Source organism: Bombina bombina, chromosome 9, assembly GCF_027579735.1.
Source record: "Bombina bombina isolate aBomBom1 chromosome 9, aBomBom1.pri, whole genome shotgun sequence".
Taxonomy (NCBI): domain Eukaryota; kingdom Metazoa; phylum Chordata; class Amphibia; order Anura; family Bombinatoridae; genus Bombina; species Bombina bombina.
Window position 1 is genome coordinate 52344959 of NC_069507.1, and position 24315 is coordinate 52369273.

The 24315-nt window shown below is 36.7% G+C and overlaps 1 protein-coding gene across 1 annotated transcript in view; it reads right to left on the reverse strand.

Annotated features, from left to right (window-relative positions):
• LOC128640395 (heparan-alpha-glucosaminide N-acetyltransferase-like) overlaps nucleotides 1-24315 on the reverse strand; it is a 623176-nt gene that overhangs the window by 195655 nt on the left and 403206 nt on the right. Inside the window, exons 15-16 of the mRNA XM_053692886.1 lie at nucleotides 22876-23002; nucleotides 3545-3631 (exon numbers count right to left, since the gene is read on the reverse strand). Coding sequence (XP_053548861.1) covers nucleotides 3545-3631; nucleotides 22876-23002 — 214 coding nt within the window. The remainder of the gene's footprint in view (nucleotides 1-3544; nucleotides 3632-22875; nucleotides 23003-24315) is intronic.

Below are 24315 nucleotides of genomic sequence, written 5' to 3' on the forward strand. Positions count from 1 at the left end.
AAATGCTCATACGGTATCTATTGATTTGACGCTGCATCTTTATGCCCACTGTTATTCAACAAAGGATATCAAGAGAATGAAGCAAATGTGATAATAGGTGTAAATTTGAAAGTTACTTAACCCCTTAGTGACCAGAGCACTTTTCCATTTTCTGTCCGTTTGGGACCAAGACTATTTTTACATTTTTGCGGTGTTTGTGTTTAGCTGTAATTTTCTTCGTACTCATTTACTGTACCCACACATATTATATACCGTTTTTCTCGCCATTAAATGGACTTTCTAAAGATACCATTATTTTCATCATATCTTATAATTTACTATAAAAAAAATGATAAAATATGAGGAAAAATGGAAAAAAACACACTTTTTCTAACTTTGACCCCCAAAATCTGTTACATATCTAAAACCACCAAAAAACACCCATGCTAAATAGTTTCTAAATTTTGTCCTGAGTTTAGAAATACCCAATGTTTACATGTTCTTTGCTTTTTTTGCAAGTTATAGGGCCATAAATACAAGTAGCACTTTGCTATTTCCAAACCATTTTTTTCCAAAATTAGCGCTAGTTACATTAGAACACTGATATCTTTCAGGAATCCCTGAATATCCCTTGACATGTATATATTTTTTTTTAGTAGACATCCCAAAGTATTGATCTAGGCCAATTTTGGTATATTTCATACCACCATTTCACCGCCAAATGCGATCAAATACAAAAAATTGTTCACTTTTTCACAAATTTTTTAACAAACTTTCGATTTCTCACTGAAATTATTTACAAACAACTTGTGCAATTATGGCATAAATGGTTGTAAATTCTTCTCTGGGATCCCCTTTGTTCAGAAATAGCACACATATATGGCTTTGGCGTTGCTTTTTGGTAATTAGAAGGCCGCTAAATGCCACTGCGCACCACAAGTGTATCATGCCCAGCAGTTAAGGGGTTAATTAGGGAGCTTTTAGGGAGCTTGTAGGGTTAATTTTAGCTTTAGTGTAGTGTAGAAGACAACCCCAAGTATTGATCTAGGCACATTTTGGTATATTTCATGCCACCATTTCACCGCCAAATGCGATCAAATTAAAAAAAACGTAACATTTTTCACAATTTTAGGTTTCTCACTGAAATCATTTACAAACAGCTTGTGCAATTATGGCACAAATGGTTGTAAATGCTTGTCTGGGATCCCCTTTGTTCAGAAATAGCAGACATATATGACTTTGGCGTTGCTTTCTGGTAATTAGAAGGCCACTAAATCCTGTTGCGCCTCACACGTGTATTATGGCTAGCAGTGAAAGGGTTAATTAGGGAGTTTGTAGTGAGCTTGCAGGGTTAATTTTAGCTTTAGTGTAGAGATCAGCCTCCCATCTGACACATCCCACCCCCTGATCCCTCCCAAACAGCTCCCTTCCCTCCCCCACCCCACAATTGTCCCCGCCATCTTAAGTACTGGCAGAAAGTCTGCCAGTACTAAAATAAAAGGGTTTTAAAAAAAAAATGAATTTTTTTTTAGCATATTTACATATGCTACTGTGTAGGATCCCCCCCTTAGCCCCCAACCTCCCTGATCCCCCCCAAAACCGCTCTCTAACCCTCCCCTCTGCCTTATTGGGGGCCATCTTGGGTACTGGCAGCTGTCTGCCAGTACCCAGTTTACAATAAAAAGTGCTTTTTTTTTTTTTTTTTTTTTTTTTCTGTAGTGTAGCTTCCCCCCCCCACCCCCCACAGACAAACCCCCACCACCTTGCTGATTGTTTTAATTTTCAATTTTTTTATATTTTTTATTTCCACATTTTCTGCAGTGTAGCGGTTCCCACCCGCTCCCTCCCCGTGCACGCGCCCGCCCCCACCCTCCCGTGCACGCGCGCGCGCGCCCCCAGCCACCCCCGCCCACGATCCCGCCCCCCTTCACATCCACAGGGCCATCGATGGCCGCCACCCGCCTCCCGGTCCGGCTCCCACCCACCAACACAGGGAGCAACCGATCTCCGGTGCAGAGAGGGCCACAGAGTGGCTCTCTCTGCACCGGATGACTTAAAAAGGTTATTGTAGGATGCCTCCATATCGAGGCATCACTGCAATAACCGGAAAGCAGCTGGAAGCGAGCAGGATCGCTTCCAGCTGCTTTCCACACTGAGGACGTGCAGGGTACGTTCTCAGGCATTAACTGCCTTTTTTCTGAGGACGTACCCTGCACGTCCTCAGTCGTTAAGGGGTTAAATTTGTATGCATTATCTGAATAAAGAAAGATATGTTTTGGGTTTAATGCCCCTTTAACTAGTGCAACTAATTGACTACCTGCATTTGATTGTCAGAATGTGTCCACCGCAATTGCAAGGGACATGTGTTAGCATTTAGCACCTGCACTTATTTTACTTTGTCAGAATGAACTTACCATATTTGCAGGGTAATTACATTTTAGAAATGGTATTCTAATGAATCAGGGCTGACTATGAAAGATCATAATAAACAAATAGATGACTAACCCAGACACCTAAAATCTGTAATTTATTAATGTTGGAGTAATTTAACTGTGACCCCTTTACTGCTGTGGTAGAGACCTCAACATTATGGGCTCAAAAATACATAGAACATTTGCACACATACATAGAACATTTGCACACATACATAGAACATTTGCACACATACATAGAACATTTGCACAAATACATAGAACATTTGCACACATACATAGAACAAGACCTATGAACTGTTTGCAAAATCTACTACTATTGAAACCATCACGATCCAATCTGCATGATTGATAGCACTTGCTAGCGGCCGATTAGCAGCCTGCAAGCAGCGGGTGACATTGCACAATCAATGCTTGTGCAATATTAAATGCGGAACGCGTATTCTATCTGTTCGCATACAAGATCAGCTCCACTTAGGTGGGTAAGTGAAAAAAATGTTATCTAAAAAGAGAGGGAAATAGTAAGGAGCCCCCTAGTAGGAGCGAGACCTTTGGAATGTTCACTTTAAAAAGAAAAGTACTTTGTGTGTCATACATTATTGTTAAAGACGTTGAGCATAACTGAAAATGATGGTACATGAGAACCCAACTGAGTAAAATACAAATAATCTTATGAATACAATAAATAATTGTTTTTCTCTTCTTTTTATATCTACAACTATAATTATTTAAATTTGCCATTTGAGTTTAACAATTTGTAAATATTTTTTTAGTTTTGTATATTGATATGAACTTTTTATCACTCCTATGTGGCAATACATTTCCCTAAATGCTCTGATTCATTACACTGATTGTTTTGTTATTTGCTAACTATACTTTATAAGCCTAGCATTGAGGTTATTCCCTGAATTCCTTGAGCGATGCCCCTTGTTTGTAGAACAGAATTTATTAAAAATGTCACAAAAGGGTTAACTAGGTATTTTCTCCATTATTTAATACATTGGTTACTATATAAAGGTGTATTTGAAATGTATGGGAAGTAGTAACAAGGTTTAGATCTATAATTATGGAGATCATTCTGCATAGAATTTGTTATTCCATCGCTTTAACAAAGGAGCATAAAATGATTTTACCTGCAATCCAAAGAAAGCCATAACCACCGAGTTGATTGTACCCAAGATTCCCTCGGGATCAAAAGGCTGTGTTGTTTTATACAACTCCTGAAACACACAAGAGAGCAGAGGATTTTTTTTCCTTGATGAAATTTCAATATAATAAATGGCAATTCTATGTAATTTTGACATTATCTGTTATATGCTAAATAAGTTTGATAAATATAAAAAAAAAATCTGCTTTTATGTTAAATATTTATGTAATTGAGGACTCTGGAAATTACCACTCAATAAGGAATGATTCATTACTTCTAGGAGTGAATAATATAGCAAAACTGGCTGAGCTGCATTAAATCAGAATTCATTTGTGTGTGTGTGTGTATGTATGTGTGTGTGTGTGTGTATGTGTGTGTGTGTATGTGTGTGTATGTATGTATATATATGTATATATATATATATATATATATATATATATATATATATATATATATATATATATTCAGTTTAGTACTATCTTCTCTATTATATACCCAATGTGAATATTTCTTAAAATGCTATTTTTTTAAAGGGACGAGAGAATGCTGCCATACAAAGAACTATAAAAAGTAACAGTTCTAACTATCCTGTCCTTAAAGAGGGTAAGTGAGTGAGTCAATTTTTTAAACGTATAATACAAATTAAACCGCATAGTATGGTTACTAACCATAGAGCAACTGCAGGGTAATAATCCTACTAATTTATTAATAGAATACAAAATCCAATTGTTTTGCTTTCATATTTCAAAAAGAACAAACAACTTTAAACAACATTACAATTCACTTCTAATATCAAATGTGCTTAATTCTCTTGTTATCTTTGTTGAAAAATCAGCAAAGCATCACTGGGAGCTAAATGAAAACAACAGGTGAGCCAATGACAAGACGCATGTGGAGATATCAAACAGCAGCTAGCTCCCAGTAGTGCATTGCTGCTCCATTCACAAAGGATACCAAAAGAATGAAGCTAATTAGATAATAGAAGTACAATAGAAAGTTGGTTAAAACATTCATTTTTACTTTACTGTCCTTTTCCTTCACTGAATTCATTTGATAATTTTTAAAATTGTAAAAATGTAGAACTTTTTAATGTTTTCTATTTGACACATGTAACATGTTATGGTAAGTTGTATGGGGTTACAATTTGGGGTCTTACTTAGGGGCTTTAAGGAAATTAACCCAGCTATGCTTAGAGGTGATACGACTAATGTGAACTCTGATTATTTATTAATGGAGGTAAACAACATTGCATTTTTTCTGTTTACCACATAACGATGTGCAAGCTGCTTCTGTCCAATGATTAAGACAGTCAATTAGCAGTAGTTCCTCTCATCTATCAACCGGAAAATAACATTACTCTACAATTTATTGTTTTTCATTCATTCGCTGGCATTGTGCAAAAAAAACACACAAAAAACAAACTGAAAAACAGGATATTACGCTGCCATTATTTCATCTGCACTGATTTAAATAAAAAGGAAAATGTAAAACTAATGTAGGAGATCAAATTAACTATTAGGCTCATAACAAACACAAATAAGAGGTTTAAATATATATATACAAAAGCATTCCAGAGCTCTGCACTCACTGTCCCAATGGTAGTTAGTGTGCCCGGAGTGCATCAAAAAATAGCATATATAGTAGAAAAGGACGCACTCGCCGGGTCTTGCAAAATATTGTATTTAATACAAAACAGGGTAGTACTAAAATATTGTATTTAATACAAAACAGTGTAGTACTAAAATATTGTATTTAATACAAAACAGTGTAGTACTAAAATATTGTATTTAATACAAAACAGTGTAGTACTACACTGTTTTGTATTAAATACAATATTTTGCAAGACCCGGCGAATGCGTCCTTTTCTACTATATATATATATATATATATATATATATATATATATATATATATATATATATATATATATATATTTATATATATATGATCAAAATTAAATATATTTCAATAGCTGTAATCACTGCTAAAGAATATTCCACAGAATAGAATATAGGGACTACAATGATACTAATGTATATTTTAAATTAGCTTAATTGGAGCATCAATATGGTAATTTTTAAGCGGTATCTCATTTTTATACAGTGTATTAAAGGGATAGGAAATTAATCTGGCAAGAATCATGAGCATGACATTTTAAGAAACCTTTAATATTCCTTCTATTATCAAATGCGCTTTGTTCTCATTGTATATATTATAGAAAATGACTATGCGCATATCCTACACTAGAGGCAGCTAGATTGTGATTGGTGCCTGCATAAATTTGTCTGTTGTGATTGGCTATCTAGATGTGTTCAGCTAGTTGCCAGTAGTGCTATGCTGTTCCTTCAGCAAAGGATTACAAGAGAATTAAGCATATTTAATAATAAAAGTAAATTTGAAAGTTGTTTAAAATTATTTGTTCTATTCTGAATCATGAATGAAATTTTCGGGATTTCCTGCCCCTTATAGTCTTAATATTATGACACCTGGCAGAATTTTTAAATTATTATTGCCCTTATTGTCCTTTCTGTGCATGAAGATCACTTTTTAGAAAACAACAAATATACAAAACTCGTTGATTGATCTACTTAGAAACCTACAAATGTAATATTCATCACAGCAGCAGCAAGAGATGCAAACAGTATTTCCACGCTAGTACATGAGATTGAGATATTGGAAGAGACCAAGATGGAGTCTGTGTTTGCTAAGGCAGGTCTAGTGCATAGTGGGCAAAGTCTGGAATTTAAAGGGTAGGACCAAGGGTTCTATAGGGATCTGGAGGGGCTGAGATCCATAACTGGGATTATCCCAGACTTCCCAGGTGTTGCCATTTGAAGGGGACAGTCCCTAATTCTGAGCACTGTACTGCTGTTCCTCTGAGAGAGCCGTATGTTCTGATTTACAGAATATCAATTAGCCACAACCATAGACCTCCCAGATATGCCCACAAACCACCACTGACTGCCCAGACACACTCACAATCCCAGACACACTCACAATCCCATTCAATACCAGCGACGAACATGCCCCCTCCTGATATGGCCCCGGACCACAAAATGGCAACATCCCCCCTCAGCCTCCTGAATCCATAATACCATAGCCACAATGTGTAGAGTTATGTTATCCTACAAAATGCAGGGCAGTTGGGAGCTCTGGGGATAGATAAGGAGAAATTATACATTTATGTTCTTATGACGTTAAACAGTAAATACATGCTGCACAAAAGGATGTCTTCAAAGTAGAGAATAGCCTTAGAATAACATGGTAGTGTATTTTTTTAATTATATTAGTTGTTTAAATATCAAAAATATAAGTGCAATGGTTTTGTGTCTATAAAGTAATGGATGCCGCAATGATTGAACTAGTTTTCTATTTATTTCTGTTTGTGCAAACAAGGCTGTGTGGATAATCCTATGTTTCACACAGCCTTATTTGGAACAGAGAAACATACCGCCTATTCAGGCACAGGAGCACACTCTGGGGCCCCCTTTTTTCTTTCATGATTCAGATAGAGCATGCAATTTTAAGCAACTTTTTAATTTACTCCTATTATCAATTTTTTTTGTTCATCTTCATTTGAAAAAGCAGGAATCTAAGCTTACGAGCCGGCCCATCTTTGGTTCAGCACCTGGGTAGCGCTTGCTGATTGATGGCTACATTTAGCCACCAATAAGCAAGTGCTGTCCAGATACTGTACCAAAGATGGGCCATTTCGTAAGCTTACACTCCTGATTTTTCAAATAAGGTAGCAAGAGAACAAAAAAAAAATGATAATAGGAGTAAATTAGGAAATTGATTAAAATTGCTTGCTCTATCTGGATCATGAAAGAAAAAAATTGGGTTCAGTGTCCCTTTAAGAATGCTATTGCGCTTTCGCAATATTCATATTTCTTAATATTACAATCACAATTGTGTTTTACTTCTAATATTGTGATCGCACTGTAGCAAACGTGTTCTATATTAATAACACATTTATTCTAACACTATACTACGCAATACATATATATTAAACAATGTATACACATATATTATATACCCACAATGCCCCAGCTCCTATAGGTGTATTATTGATATGTTTAATTCACTATAGTATTGTACGGACAGTTAATGAGTTTCTGTTGACACATGTAAATTGTATTGTCATACAGTACTGTGTAAAGGAGTCATTTACATTACACCTTTGATGTAAGTGGTGATGTAAATTTGAATATATCGCTGCTATCAAAGAGGTATCGCCCCGACTGAAATGTATAATAAAATGCCTCTTTAGGTGATGCTGTCTTTAAACCAGACATCGTCAAACTTGGCCCTCCAGAGGTTTTGGAACTACATTTCCCATGATGCTCAGCCAGCATATCAGCTGGCTGTGCATCATTCGAAATGTAGTTCCAAAACCTCTGGAGGGCCAGGTTTGAGGATGTCTGCTTTAAACAGTACTGTCAGTTCTTTGGAATAATTTGACAGCTATCACATCTTCGCAACGGACCCCTTCTGAGTATTTTGCCGCATCACAGCACTTTTAATCATCAGGGCCTAAGAACTGACTTTGAGTAAACAGTAAAAAAAGAAGTTAATGAGGGTTGTGTAAATAATTAGACAGAAAAGATAATGAGGACTACTTTCCCAGCTAGCTCAACCCATTCCATTGGGTTGTGGTTTTTAATTAGAAGTAACAGTTATTTCATATACAAAAATATACCTGAAGGTGCAATTTCCCATACATTTTATGTACAGCAACTGGTATAACAAGTCATTGTAAACACATTAAAGGGACAGTTTACTCCCTTCTAATTTGTTCCCAATGACCTGCTGGAGTGTATTAAATTGTTTACAATTGTTTCCTTTACCCTTAAATTGGTATTTGAAATAGTTGATTTAGCCTTTGGTATCCCCACCTATTCTGAACATTTTGGCCTTAAGAGCTATAAGATAAACTGTGTAAACATAGCCAGAAGAAGAAATTACACTCCCAGTGGGGTATAGAAGAGATAAGGTAATAGCATGTTAATTTTCCATTGTTCTCTGCAAGTATTGGTGTTTGGTTTATGGATAGATATAAGATAAATAAGCAGTTATATGTACACAATGTGATAGTAAAGTAATGAGATCTGATTATACCTACAAGCTCAACCCATTTTATTAGGTTGTGGCTTCAAAACACAAAATCAGCTATTTCATATACACAAATAAAGCTTAAAAAGCAAATTACCATACATTTTATACTCTGCCATTGGTAAAACAAGTAATTGGAAACACATTAAGGGAAAAACTATTTGAAAGTATACTGTCCCTTTAAGGATAAACCAATTGTACAGCATACAGTATACCTTTAAAGGTTGCATATAAATGTATGGCTACATGCAAACAATAATATATTTCCAAAAAATATCCAGTGGCACAGGGCCTGATTTAGGTAAGGTTGCAGGTTGTCCTTTATCAGCATTTATCCCCTCCAGATGGCTTTGTGTTGCGGTCAACTTATTTGTCCACCACCACAATTCCTCAAAACACGTTTTAGTTCCACTTTTTCTTGGGGCCACAAAAACTGTGACACACATTCTTAGTTTTGCTTTTTCCCAAGGGCTGGAAAAACTAGTGCATAGGGCCACGTGAGGCCCATGGGCCGCCAGTTGGCTATCCCTCTTCTATGCACTAGAGTTCAGCTGAAGTTTAAGTTTAATTTGATCATTTCCCATGGACATCAGATATTATATTAGTTTAACGTGCATTTGAAAAAAAGAGTAAACATGTTACAAGAAAAAAACGATCTACCAATATTGTGAAGTTATCTCAAGAAGACCAGTTTTATATACGCATTGCAAGTGTGAATAGTTTTTGCCTGGCATTAGTTATGAAATAGATCATTAGACGTATGAGCGCTCACTCCACACAGCAATACATTAGATATCAGTGAGGTGCGTTAAATAATTAATTCAATCAAATAGAAAACAAACCCCATAATCATAGATGAGGTCATGCAAATTAATAGGGGACATTATTTATAATCTCATGAGGATGCAGCTGTGTTAATCATATACAGGAGCAGTTAACCCATTCTCCTCAGCTTCATATAAACTGACAATATTGAATGTAATCTCATTGAGAGACTGACTCATGTAGTTCCAGTAAAATGTACTGTACCAGATTCATTGGCGTCTGCATAAAGTTTTAAAGTAAGAGGCAAAAAAAGAATGTTCCAAACATAATAATATCAATGTGGACGATCTAGTGTAAAAAAAAATTCTTTAATTTCATTAAAACCCTTTATTCTTAAATAAACCTCTTTCTTTTTTGTTTGTTTTTTTCCAAGTGAAATCTGTGCTCTTGTGCCGCTCCAGATGAACATACAGCTTGTGAGCAAATGAGAATCAAGCATACGTGTGCTACAGTCACTGGCTATATAGTTATCTGGGGCAGAGCGTAGTGTTCCAGAAGTGCAACTCTGACTGTGGGCTAGATTACAAGTGGTACGTTAACTTGCACACATATCACAAGTTGAAAGTAAACAAACACCACCGAGCGTAATCTAAATTTGCGCTCATATGGTTAGCGCGATTGAAGACCTTGCATAAAAGGTTAGGGGTAAAAATAAATGTAATTCAAACACAACATAAATAAATTAAAATAAAGTGTTACACTCATTTATACACTTTCTAATAAAAATTATTCATATAAATATTAATAAAACTTTTATAAGGGTTAAATGTGTATGGTATATGACAAGGTATTTGAATGGAAAGGGCTATATTGTATATATCTGTGTGTATATATGTATATATAGTTATAGATCCGTATAAAGAAGGGCACGTTTTTTCCACACTGGGAGTTTGGCTATACAGCCGTTTGAAGATTTAATATGTCCTGATGACGGCTCGGATAGGAGCCGAAACGTCGACTATTCTCTGTTGATGTACGAATAAAGTCATTGTATTTGAATTTACAAATCCTGAGAGTGCCCTTCTTGATACGGATCTACATAGTTACATTTTGAGGATTGCACCCAGGGTTAGTACACACCACCATGGTTGGAGTGCTGGGCCACAGGCTAATTGTTACACTATATATATATATATATATATATATATATATATATATATATATATATATATATATATATATATATATATATATATATATAGTGTATTTATGTATTTATATATGTACAGTATATATGTATATAAATAAATAAACAAATACACATTTATATATAAATATATATATATATATATATATCCTTTGGAGCCTTTTCCAATCAAATGCCAACATGAATAGTAAGTTTGAATCAATTTTAATATATTATAGTGTGTTTTACTGTGTATTTAATGTAAATATTTTACATTTCAATGTTCTTCACATAGGAAAAAATGTATTTTTAAATATATATGCCTAAATATACGAAGTAGATAAGAAAAAAAGAGGTCCTGAGATGTTGTATGTTTCTTCAAACTGACCTTGTTTAGAGTATTTGGAGGTAAACAGTCTGAAGTGTGCTTTTGAGCAAAAATATAAATAGTACACACAATAACTCAATTCAGAAATACGGGGGAAAAGAATGCTCTTATTAGTACAAACAGTTATATATATGGGTTAAAATTTAACTTTTAATAGTTTACTTAATAAAATAACAGCTGCAATAATACACCTAGATTACGAGTTTTGCGTTAACAGGCGTGCGGTGCTAACGAGCAGTTTTCCCTCACCGCTCACCTACAGACAACGCTGGTATTACGGGTTTTTACAAACCTGGCGTTAGCCGCAGAATAGTGAGCGGAGAGCAAAATTTAGCTCCACTTCTCACCTCAATACCAGCGCTGCTTACGGTAGCGGTGAGCTGGCTGAACGTGCTCGTACACGATTTCCCCATAGGAATCAATGGTGGAGAGCCGGCTGAAAAAAAACCTAACACCTGCAAAAAAGCAGCGTTCAGCTCTTAACGCAGCCCCATTGATTCCTATGGGGAAATACATTTATGTCTACACCTAACACCCTAACATGAACCCCGAGTCTAAACACCCCTAATCTTACACTTATTAACACCTAATCCGCCGCCCCCGACATCACCGACACCTGCATAATATTATTAACCCCTAATCTGCCACTCTGGACACCGCCACCAACTACATTATACTTATTAACCCCTAATCTGCTGCCCCCAACATCGCCGAACCCTACATTATATTTATTAACCCCTAACCCTAATCTGCCGCCTCAATGTCGCTGCAACCTAACTACATTTATTAACCCCTAATCTGCTGCCCCCAACATCGCCGCCACTATATTAAATGTATTAACCCCTAAACCTAAGTCTAACCCTAAACCTAACCCCCACTAACTTAAATATAATTTAAATATATCTAAATAAATATAACTATCATTAACTAAATAATTCCTATTTAAAACTAAATACTTACCTATAAAATAAACCATAAGATAGCTACAATATAACTAATAATTACATTGTATCTATCTTAGGGTTTATTTTTATTTTACAGGCAAGTTTGTATTTATTTTAACTAGGTAGAATAGTTATTAAATAGTTATTAACTATTTAATAGCTACCTAGTTAAAATAAATTCAAATTTACCTGTAAAATAAATCCTAACCTAAGTTACACTAACACCTAACACTACACTATAATTAAATTAATTACCTAAACTAAATACAATTAAATACCATTTTAAAAAATTATCTAAAGTACGAAAAAAAAACCCACTAAATTACAGAAAATAATAAAATAATTACAAGTTTTTTAAACTAATTACTCCTAATCTAATCCCCCTAATAAAATAAAAAAGCCTCCCAAAATAATAAAAAGCCCTACCCTATACTAAATTACAAATAGCCCTTAAAAGGGCCTTTTGCTGGGCATTGCCCCAAAGTAGTCAGCTCTTTTACCTGTAAAAAAAAGTAAAATTCCCCCACCCCAACATTAAAACCCACCACCCACACAACCAACCCTACTCTAAAACCCACCCAATACCCTTCTTAATAAAACCTAACACTAACCCCTTGAAAATCACCCTACCTTGAGAAGTCTTCACCCAACTGGGCTGAAGTCCTCAACGAAGCCGGGCAAAGTGGTCCTCCAGACGGGCAGAAGTCTTCATCCAAGCCGGGAAGAAGAGGTCCTCCAGACGGACAGAAGTCTTCATCCAGGCGGCATCTTCTATCTTCATCCATCCGGCGCGGAGCGGCTCCATCTTCAAGACATCCGACGTGGAGCATCCTCTTCAAACGAAGTCCAACTGAAGAATGAAGGTTCCTTTAAATGATGTCATCCAAGATGGCGTCCCTTCAATTCCAATTGGCTGATAGAATTCTATCAGCCAATCGGAATTAAGGTAGAAAAAATCCTATTGGCTGATACAATCAGCCAGTAGGATTGAGCTCACATTCTATTGGCTGATCCTATCAGCCAATAGAATGCGAGCTCAATCCTATTGGCTGATTGGATCAGCAAATAGGATTGAACTTCAATCCTTTTGGCTGATTGCATCAGCCAATAGGATTTTTTCTACCTTAATTCCGATTGGCTGATAGAATTCTATCAGCCAATCGGAATTGAAGGGACGCCATCTTGGATGATATCATTTAAAGGAACCTTCATTCTTCAGTTGGACTTCGTTTGAAGAGGATGCTCCGTGTCGGATGTCTTGAAGATGGAGCCGCTCCGCACCGGATGAATGAAGACAGAAGATGCCGTCTGGATGAAGACTTCTGCCCATCTGGAGGACCTCTTCTTCCCAGCTTGGATGAAGACTTCTGCCCATCTGGAGGACCACTTCGCCTGGCTTCGTTGAGGACTTCGGCCCGGTTGGGTGAAGACTTCTCAAGGTAGGGTGATCTTCAAGGGGTTAGTGTTAGGTTTTATTAAGGGGGTATTGGGTGGGTTTTAGAGTAGAGTTGGGTGTGTGGGTGGTGGGTTTTAATGTTGGGGGGGTATTGTACTTTTTTTACAGGTAAAAGAGCTGATTACTTTGGGGCAATGCCCTGCAAAAGGCCCTTTTAAGGGCTATTTGTAATTTAGTATAGGGTAGGGCTTTTTATTATTTTGGGAGGCTTTTTTATTTTATTAGGGGGATTAGATTAGGTGTAATTAGTTTAAAAAACTTGTAATTATTTTATTTTTTTCTGTAATTTAGTGTTTGTTTTTTTCGTACGTTAGATAATTTTTTAAATTGTATTTAATTGTATTTAGTTTAGGTAATTAATTTAATTATAGTGTAGTGTTAGGTGTAATTGTAACTTAGGTTAGGATTTATTTTACAGGTAAATTTGAATTTATTTTAACTAGGTAGCTATTAAATAGTTAATAACTATTCTACCTAGTTAAAATAAATACAAAGTTGCCTGTAAAATAAAAAATAAACCCTAAGCTAGATACAATGTAACTATTAGTTATATTGTAGCTATCTTATGGTTTATTTTATAGGTAAGTATTTAGTTTTAAATAGGAATAATTTAGTTAATTGTAGTAATTTTATTTAGATATATTTAAATTATATTTAAGTTAGGGGGTGTTAGGGTTAGACTTAGATTTACGAGTTAATACATTTAATATAGTTGCGGCGACGTTGGGGGCGGCAGATTAGGGGTTAATAAATTTAGGTAGGTGTCGGCGATGTTAGGGATGGCAGATTAGGGGTTAATAAAATTTAACTAGTGTTTGTGATGCGGGAGGGCGGCGGTTTAGTGGTTAATATATTTTTTATAGTGGCTGCAATGTCTGGTTCGGCAGATTAGGGGTTAAAAAATATTTTTTAGTGTTTGGATGTGTGGGGGGGAGCCTCAGTTTAGGAGTTAATAGGTAGTTTATGGGTGTTAGTGTACTTTTTAGCACTTTAGTTAAGAGTTTTATACTACGGTGTTAGCCTATAAAACTCTTAACTAATGACTTTTAAATGCGGTATCAGTCTTGACAGGAGAGGCTGTACCGCTCACATTATGGAAGACTCGTAATACCGGCGTTATGCAAATCCCATTGAAAATATAGGATACACAATTGACGTAAGTGGATTTGCGGTATTTTCGAGTCTGACCAAAAAAGTGAGCGGTGAGCCTGTCATTTTAAGACTCGTAATACCAGCGGGCGTTAAAAAGCAGCGTTGGGACCTCTCAAAGCTGCTTTTTAAGGCTAACACAAGACTTGGAATCTAGCCGATAGTGTTTAGAATAATATAATGGTGTGCCAGAAAGAAATGTTTAAAAACACATCTCTAGTTTAAAAGACTTGTTACAAATTAATGATCTGATTACAATGTTGCTAAATATCCAGTAATGGAGGGGTAATGCAGTGGGTTAAGGAGGTTGTGAATTTCATATAATTGGGACGGCTCTAAACAGGATCCATGGGCGTCCACAATGGGGGCAAGAGGGGGCATTTGCCCCCTCTGAATTTTCATCCCCACCTGGAGTAAAACTGCAGAAAAAAAAGACAATTTAATGTCCGTTTCTATGTCTTTTAATCCTTTGAATGTAATTCAGTTTCATAGGAAGAAGCACAGTATTCTGGGAATTACAAAGCATTCTGGAATTTATAGTTCACTAGTCTCTCAGTATTCTGCCACTGTAGTTCTGGACTCAAATTCCGAGCATACATTGTACAGTTATTTCCCTCCCTTGCTTACTGCTGGTATGGAACATTGCATATCCAATGGATAATGTGTAAGCCTGTTCTGATATAAAATCACTGATCATATTGCTTTTCATTTGTAAATACATTTGTATTTTTTACATATTTCTGTAAATAAGCATAAAATAGACAAGCTGTACACTGTTCTGTATAGGTAAGTGTGCTCTTATATAAAATCACTTACTATGTTGTGCTCTACTTGTGTATTAATTTGTATTTCTAAGATATTGCTGGAGATAAGCTTATACTGGTTTGTATGTTACTAGATAAGGAACACTTCATATTAAATGGATAATGTGTAAGCCTGTTATAAAATAACTGATCATGTTGCTCTTGTAAATAAATTTGTATTTATGAGATATTGTGTGTAAGGAACATGGTTTACTGTCTTGATTAGTGTCTTGTCTTGTAGTTTGCTTTTAAAGTGATTGTAAAGTTTAACAAATTGGAAAGTTGTTTAAAATTGTATTTTCTATCTGAATAATGAAAGAAAAAATTTGTGTTTCATGTCCCTTTAACTACTCCTTAGACTACACAATTCTGTGTGTGTGCATGCTCATTTGACTACTCTTTAGACTACACAATTCTGTGTGTGTGTATGCTCATTTGACACAATTGTCAAATCTTAGCTCCAATAAAACCCTTTTTTCTGCTGCCCCAATACAAATTCCCTTCCATTTTTATTTCAGCTTGTTTGTTTCATTGTGCGTCAGTATATGTGAGTGACAGTGTGTGTGTGTGCCTGTGCCTATGTATCTGTGTGCTTACAAGAAGTGTATGAAAGTGTATTAAAGTTTAGCATATAGTGATTTCAAAACATATAGTGTACTAGTTGACTAGTAGTATTTTGGGATAATTTTCAATATATATATACACACACAAAATAGAATATTGCCGCACATCCACTTATATATTATCAAAGCATTTTAGGGGAGTGCAGGGCAGCAAGGTCTCCAGTAACAGAGTTAAGGGCCTGTGCATCTCAAGGAAGTGAAAATCCCTAGTTCAGTGTGCTAGCAACATTGTTGCAAAGTAAGGGGAGGTCTTAGACTTACCAGTTATAAGGGTAGTTCTAGAAGGATCCTGCCTCTTCCTCCTGGGATTTTCAACGAAGAAAGTTTCCCTCCCTCCCAACTCCTTTTTTTGTTGGCCGTAGTGCTAACATCTCAATGGCGGCATTAAGGATTATGGCTTCCGAGTGGTTGCTGGTTTAGTAGGCTGATAGGGTTAGTGGGCCTAATCGATGTAAGACCTTGGCGTTAATTTTGGAGCTTCCTGGAGAAAATTGCTGCAGGGCTTTTTCTCTCCAGCGCCTTAGCTTTATAGGTTGAAACTAAATGACAAAATGTTATCTCCTAGAGGTGGGAGGTCGTAGCCATAAATACCTGAGGGCAGAGCCTGTAGGGGTGACAGTCAGGCTAATGGGCGGGGGAGATGTCCCCAGGTCGTGATCTGGGGGGCCCCCGCCCCGCAGGACTGCTGGCTGAAGATCCTTTAGGACGTTTGCGCCTCCTAGACGGAATGGGGTGGAGTCTCATTTTGGGTCCCCCCTTTTCACTTTGCAATTCCAGTAACACCTGGCCTTGAACTCTAGTCATATGGAGTGATTATTATTTTACTAGGCCTCGAATGCCGTCACAAGTTAACTGTTTATAGTTATGACTTCAGTTGAAGTCGGGTTTATTTAAATGTTAAATAAACATGACCATGATATGGTCTTATACCCAGCTCTCTGTGTCCATATATTTATTTGTTATAGAGTATAAGTTAAATAAGTTATAGGTTTAAGGGTTGTAGCTACCAGGTAGAGCATCAGCCCTTATTATTGCAAAAAATCACATAAGCTCATATTTTAAAATTGGGTTCTTAGTCACACAATATGGCCATATTTTGTTTAAAGGGACAGTCAAGTCCAAAAAAACTTTCATTTTTCAAATAGAGCATGCAATTTCAACAACTTTCCAATTTATTTTTATCAATAATTTTGCTTTATTTTCTTGGTATTCTAGTTGAAAGTTAAACCTACGAAGGCTCATATGATAATTTCTAAGCCCTTGAAGGCTACCTCTTTTTTATTTGCTTTCACAACAGGGGAGAGCTAGTTCATGTAAACCATATAGATAACATTGTGATCCTGCCCGTGGCTAGTGGCAGACACTGCACTAATTGGCTAAAATGCAAGTCAATAGATAATAACTAAAAGTCATGTGATTAGAGGCAGTCAGAAAATGCTTAGACATAAGTTAGTCACAGAAGTAAAAAGTAAATTAATATAACAGTGTTGGTTATGCAAAACTAGGGAATGGGTAATAAAGGGAATATCTATCCTTTTAAACAATAAAAATTCTGGTGTTGACTGTCCCTTCAAGCCAGTCACCAACTTACAAGATGTCCTGGCTTTATACATATGGCCATATTGTGTGACTAAGATCCCAATTTTAAAATATGAGCTTAGGTGATTTCTTGCAATATTTAAAATGTTTTAATAATATAGAAGTGGATGTGTGGCAATATTCTATTTTGTGGAATTATTTGGTTGTTTGCCTGCACCCCTAAGAAATATTAATAAAATCATTTTTTTTTTTTTTATTAAGGATTTTCAAACAGTACAATAGATAAAAACAGTCATAAGTGTTACAATTTTAGTCACATAAAATATGAAAAAATACATTAACAATATATATTGAGGCTAGTAAATGACAGAGTAGATGACTTGAGCTTCTGAATCCTTCATTTTATAATAGTCATAGCTGTTTTGAGGGGACTACTAGGTTGACCACTCATGGGTCATATGGTTCTGAAATTAGTACAGATATGGTAGTCCCTAGGAAGGCCGATCTTGGACCTTATGATAGATTGAATTTAAAGTATGTAGGGAGGGGAATGGAGTAGTCAGCGGACAAAGAGCCGCTCTAGTAATAAAATAATTTCGTACGGAGTGCAGAAACATTTGTATTTGTGTGTATATATATATATTTTTTTTTTTTTTATTATTATTTTTTTCTGGGTATATTTCCCTTTTTTGCCTTACCCTGGAAAAATTTCTGTGGACGCCCTTGACAGGATAGATTCCTAATAGTCCCCTGAATTGGAGTAGAGCAAACTGCCGTAATAAATATTCAACACCTTCCTATCCTTTCCACCATTAGTTAACAACAAAGTAGTTTCAATATTAAATTATTCTTAGAGTCTAAATTCAACATAGTGCAAGTTAAAAAAACACAACAGCTCATGATTCAGGCAGAGCATACACTTTTAAACAACTTTCCAATTTACTTCTACATTCCCCAAATCTGGAATTCCAAAATACAAACATTCTGAAATCCAAACTTTAAATTTTTTTTTTTTAAATAAATTATCAAAATGTATCCCCACCAGAAGCACAATCTTCTCTGCCTATTTAACAAAATGGTCTATATGTATTTAAAACAACAATGATCTGCTGCTTCTTACACTCTTTACCACTTCTGAGATGGTGCAGAGAAATCACCCAGAGCTTGCTCACTCAGGGTGATTGATGTGCCCTTCTGTCTTGTGATTGGGCATGAGAGAGAAGGGGTGGAGTTTACACACACACTTGAGCATGCAAAGATACATACGTGCAGTGGACAAAAGAATCCGCTTGCATACAGAAAGAGAAGCGCTCAACCAGGAATTAACAACAGTTCAGTAGCTTGTTCTATGGCGAGTTACCACGTAGGAGCAACCTCTTATAACCCATTTGTGCTTTTCACAGAGGAAAACTTTCCTGAAATATATCAGTCTGATCCCGCGGAGTAAGGTCAGTCCAACCCCGAAATACCAAACAATTCTCTTCTGAACAAGGAGCATGACAACCCCAGATGATAATTTTGGCCTTCTGTGGGCCTTGTCAGTTAGGTGCAGCCATATTCCTTTAGGCACATTGGGCAAGCAGACTAATATGTTACAGGCAAATTTCCCATTGTGAAAGGCATAATACGCTTAAAGAGATTGTACCTGGGAATAAGGAGGGACTAAGCAAGGAAGTTTCACCAGCTTCTTTTCTAAACCCAGTTGAGTGCATTTCTCTGTTTTAATATGTATAAACAGATTCCACTTCCCGTATGCCTTAACCTTTTAATGCTATTATGGTGTTTTTTTTTCGTCCAAATGGCGCTAGGCTTTAGCGCCGTTAGGACGGAATACAACGTCATAGAAGTTTGGCTGTCCTGAAGCCAATGGCGCTTCCTGAATGTGATTACGGTCTGGAGAGCGTGCCTAGCATCATAGGGACGCCCCACTGACCCGATCCCATAATTGAAATCTCGCAATTGTGTGCACGATCGCGGGATTTCAATTTGTCTACATGGGAACGTTGTTCCGATGTAGACATTATGACCCTGTCATGAAAGGGTTAAAGGTGAGTGGACAAATTCTCAAGTTGAGAAGCCTTTTAATTCATATGCTCCATTGTTGTTTACCCTTGGTTCTATCCCCTCTCCACACTGTCTCATTTTACACTTGCAAATATTTCAAAATCCAAACTATTCCAAATTCAAACCATAGTATTTGTATTCTCAAATTTGCACTGCTAGGAGCTAGCTGAAAAAAAGGGTAAGCCAATGAAAAGAGGCATATATGTGCAACTGCCAATCAGCAGCTAGCTCCAACTAGTGCATTGCTGCTCCCGAGCCTACCTAGATATACATTTCAACAAATGTCAGCAAAAGAACAAAGCAAATTAGAAAATAGAAGTAAAATGGAAAGTTGCTTAAAATTGTATGCTCTATCTGAATCATGAATGAAACAATTTGGGTTTGATGTCCCTTCAAGCTTTGCTGAAAAAGAGGCAACGTTTCATCTCCTTTTGTTACTTGGTGCATAACAAGTTAAGAATTTTCAAGTTTTACCTCAAGAATGTGCTATCTAGATAGATAAATAAATAACTCCTCCATAAGATTATCCCATGACTATTATCTGTGTTACTTGCCCTCTGAATGGTATTTATTGGAATTTATATCTATGACATCATCCTGGTTTTAAAGAATCCCTACTTTTCCCAGCAGATATATTAAAAAAATGTGAAATGTTGGTCTCTGATACTTGAAATGAAATGTTGTAGCAATCTTATATTTGCCATTTAGTAACTGAATGTATTTCATGTTGTCACTTTGCAAGAAGGAGCATTACATTTGCTTTTTATAATGGAACAGATAGCTTTTTCAGTTTCTTAAGCTTCCTTCATTGAATGTAGAATGAAAGACAAGTGCATTACACAGCTAATTTATATCTGCAGCCCACACAAGATAGCCAACGTGTCCAGCATAAATATTTTACATAATCATTAAAAACAAGATATTGATATTTCATCATATATATATAGTCTGCACCCACACACACACACCCATGCACACACGCACCCATGCACACACATGCACCCACCAACACACATGCACCCATCAACACACACGCACCCATGCACACACATGCACCCACCAACACACATGCACCCACACACACATGCACCCATCAACACACACGCACCCATGCACACACATGCACCCACCAACACACATGCACCCACACACACATGCACCCACCAACACTCATGCACCCATGCACACATGCACCCACACACACATGCATCCACCAACACTCATGCACCCATGCACACATGCACCCACACACACATGCACCCACCAACACTCATGCACACATGCACCCACACACACATGCACCCACCAACACACATACACACACACACAAGCACACATGAACTCACCCAAACACACGCACATATGCACTTACACAAGCACACACATGCACCGAACACACACACACGCACTCAAGCACACACAAGCACACACGCTCCAATGCACCCACCCACACACACACACATATGCACACATGCACAAGCACCCACCAACACACACTCATGCACACACGCACACACACATACACATGCACTCAAGCACATACACACACACGGACATGCACACACACTGTGAATTTCCACAGGTAGATTAGTCCCAGACTTCTAATAAATTGCAGCAAAGAGAGTGAAAGAGGCAGAGATGTAAAGATATATTCAGTCTTTATTCAGAGGCAAAAATAGTACAATTATACTTAGCTTTACAGCTCTTCAATAATACAGCGCTAATCTGGAGCTGACTACAACCTTCAAGGCAATTGAAACAGTACTGTTCTCATCTTTAAATTGCGAGAAAGGCGTCTGGCACCATTTTGTTATGCACCGTTCGGTCTGTTTACAACATTGCGGTGCACTCTGCGGGCTCCATTTATTAGGCAGCGGATGCTGCTTCGGAGCCCCATCATTTCAGGTCCGCCTGAAATGGAAGTTAAGAAGCAGCGGTCATAAGACCACTGCTCCTTAACCTGTCCACCATCTTTTAGGTGGCGGACTGAAATCATCCCGATCCAATACGAACAGGATAATTGACGGCCCCTGCTAGCGGCCGATTGGCCACCAAGCTTTTCACCAGAATACGCTGTCGGCATTTAGCGAGGTGGAGCGGACATGATTTATTACAACGAATCATGTCTCCTCGACTGTTGTTAAATCTACCCCTGTGTCTCAGTGTCATAGTCTGGCAAATTTTACTACTATTTTACAGGTGATGTACAGTTTTTATTAAATACTAAATTAATACTGTGCTGTGCGAGTGTTAAACTAAACTTAGCGCTATTGCACACCTAATATATGTTAGTTCAAACATGTTTTCAAGTTTTTAAACACACTGGCAAGTGAAATCGCCTTGTTTCACTTTAAGGTGGTTTTCACTTTTCAGCGGGGCTCCGGTCCCTAACCTACCATATGAGCAAGGTTTACCTGTACAAAAGATTACATTCTCAATTAAATATTAAAAAGCACTGACCTTTACAGTAATAAATAATAATAAATAATATCATACAATATATTCTTTAATGGGAGGTGTTTAATTTCAGAATTTCTATACATTTTTATGTTTAATTAAGAACTCAAACTCTGGCCTTAAAGGGACATGAAACCCACATTTTTTCTTTCATGATTTAGAAAGAGAATGCAATTCTAAACATCTTTCTAATTTACTTCTATTATCTAATTTGTTTTATTTTCTTGATATTCTTTGCTGAAAAGCATATCTAGATATGCTCAGTAGCTGCTGATTGGTTGCTGCACATAGAAGCCTCGTGTGATTGGCTCACCATGTGCATTGCTTTTTCTTCAACTAAGAATATCTAAAAAATGAAGCAAAATAAATAATAGAAGTAAATTGTAATGTTGTTTAAATTTGTATTCTCTATCTGAATCATGAAAGAAAGATTTTGGGTTTAGTGGCCCTTTAACATAAGTTTTTGCAATTGAATTGCATAAGTTATGCCTTTTTAAGGAATATATACTGTATATATGTGTTATTTAGTTTTTTATTTCTGTTATGTTAAATAAATATTATGACCTTTACAATATGATCAAGACACACAGTTGGTAAATATTTACAAACTCTGCAATTTTGCAGGTTGTCACTGTTACAGAACAGTTTCACGGCAGCTCCAGGTCTCTTAGTTTCTCACCACAGACAGGGGAGGGTGAGACTCTCATATAAATCATCATGAAACTAGTGTTTCACCCCTCTGCTTCTAAAATAAGGTTTAAAAACTGTGAAATGGCCACTGTCATTATAAATAGTTGAAAATATTGTTTAATTGTTGCCCTATAAAATTACCTTACATGTTGGATAATGATACATATGGTTTCCTCCAAGGAACCACTGGTCAATGTATCCGGCAGCTCCTCCCGTGCAGTTTGGATAACGTCCATAATCCCCGATACCACCTGCACCGAGGTATCCTCTACAAAAAATAACAGTAACACTGACATTTAAAGGACCAGTAAATACAGTAGATTTACATAATCAACAAATGCATGATAACAAAACAATGCAATATCACATAGGGTTATATTTATCAAGCTCCGTATGGAACTTGATGCCCTGTGTTTCTGGCGAGCATTCAGGCTCGCCAGAAACACAAGTTATGAAGCAGCGCTCTAAAGACCGCTGCTCCATAACCTGTCCGCCTGCTCTGAGGTGGCAGACAGACATCGCCAGAAATCAACCTGATCGAATACGATCGGGTTGATTGACACCCCCTGCTAGCGGCCGCTTGGCTGCGAATCTGCAGGGGGCGGCATTGCATCAGCAGTTCACAAGAACTGCTGGTGCAATGATAAATGCAGAGAGTGTATGCTGTCGGCATTTATCGATGTGCAGCGGACATGATCCGCAATATCGGATCATGTCCGCTCGCACAATGACAATTCAGCCCCTTAGTCTTAACTTCAAATGAGTAGTAGATTTTTTGCTGACAAATTTCAAAGTTTTGTCTATTTCCACTCCCCCTGCATCATGTGACAGCCATCAGCCAATCACAAATGCATGTATGTATATTGTGTGCGTTTTTACACATGCTCAGTAGGAGCTGGTGACTCAGAAAGTGTAAATATAAATAGACTGTACACATTGTGTTAACAGAAGTAAATTGGAAAGTTGTTTAAAATGGCATGCTCTATCTGAAACATGAAAGTTTAATTTTGACTTGAGTGTCCCTTTAAATGTAGATGTTTTATAAACATGTTAGAAATACCATATTTCTATTTAGCCTCTAGTAACAAAAACCTACTTTGACAATCAATATAAATAATACTAAATATAATTTTGATAGAAAAAAATCTAAGTATAACTTTTGTATAAAGTTCAAATAAAGCATACAATTTCAAAACACTTTTCAATTAATTTCAAATTTACTTTGTTCTATTAATATCCTTTGTTGTTCTACTGGGTGCCAGCTGGTAATTAGTGGCTACACACATATGCCTCTTCTCATTGGTTCACCAGATGTGTTCAGTTAGTTCCCAGATTTGCACTGCTGCTCTGAAATTGACTTTCACTAACCATTGCTTAAAGGGACAGTATACACTCATTTCCATATAACTGCATGTAATAGACACTACTATAAAGAATAAGATGCACAGATACTGATATAAAAATCCAGTATAAAACTGTTTAAAAACTTACTTAGAAGCTGTCAGTTTGGCTCTGTTGAAAAGGTAGCTGGAAAGCCCACTGCAAGTGGGAAATAAGACACTCCCCCCCCCCCCCTTCTTT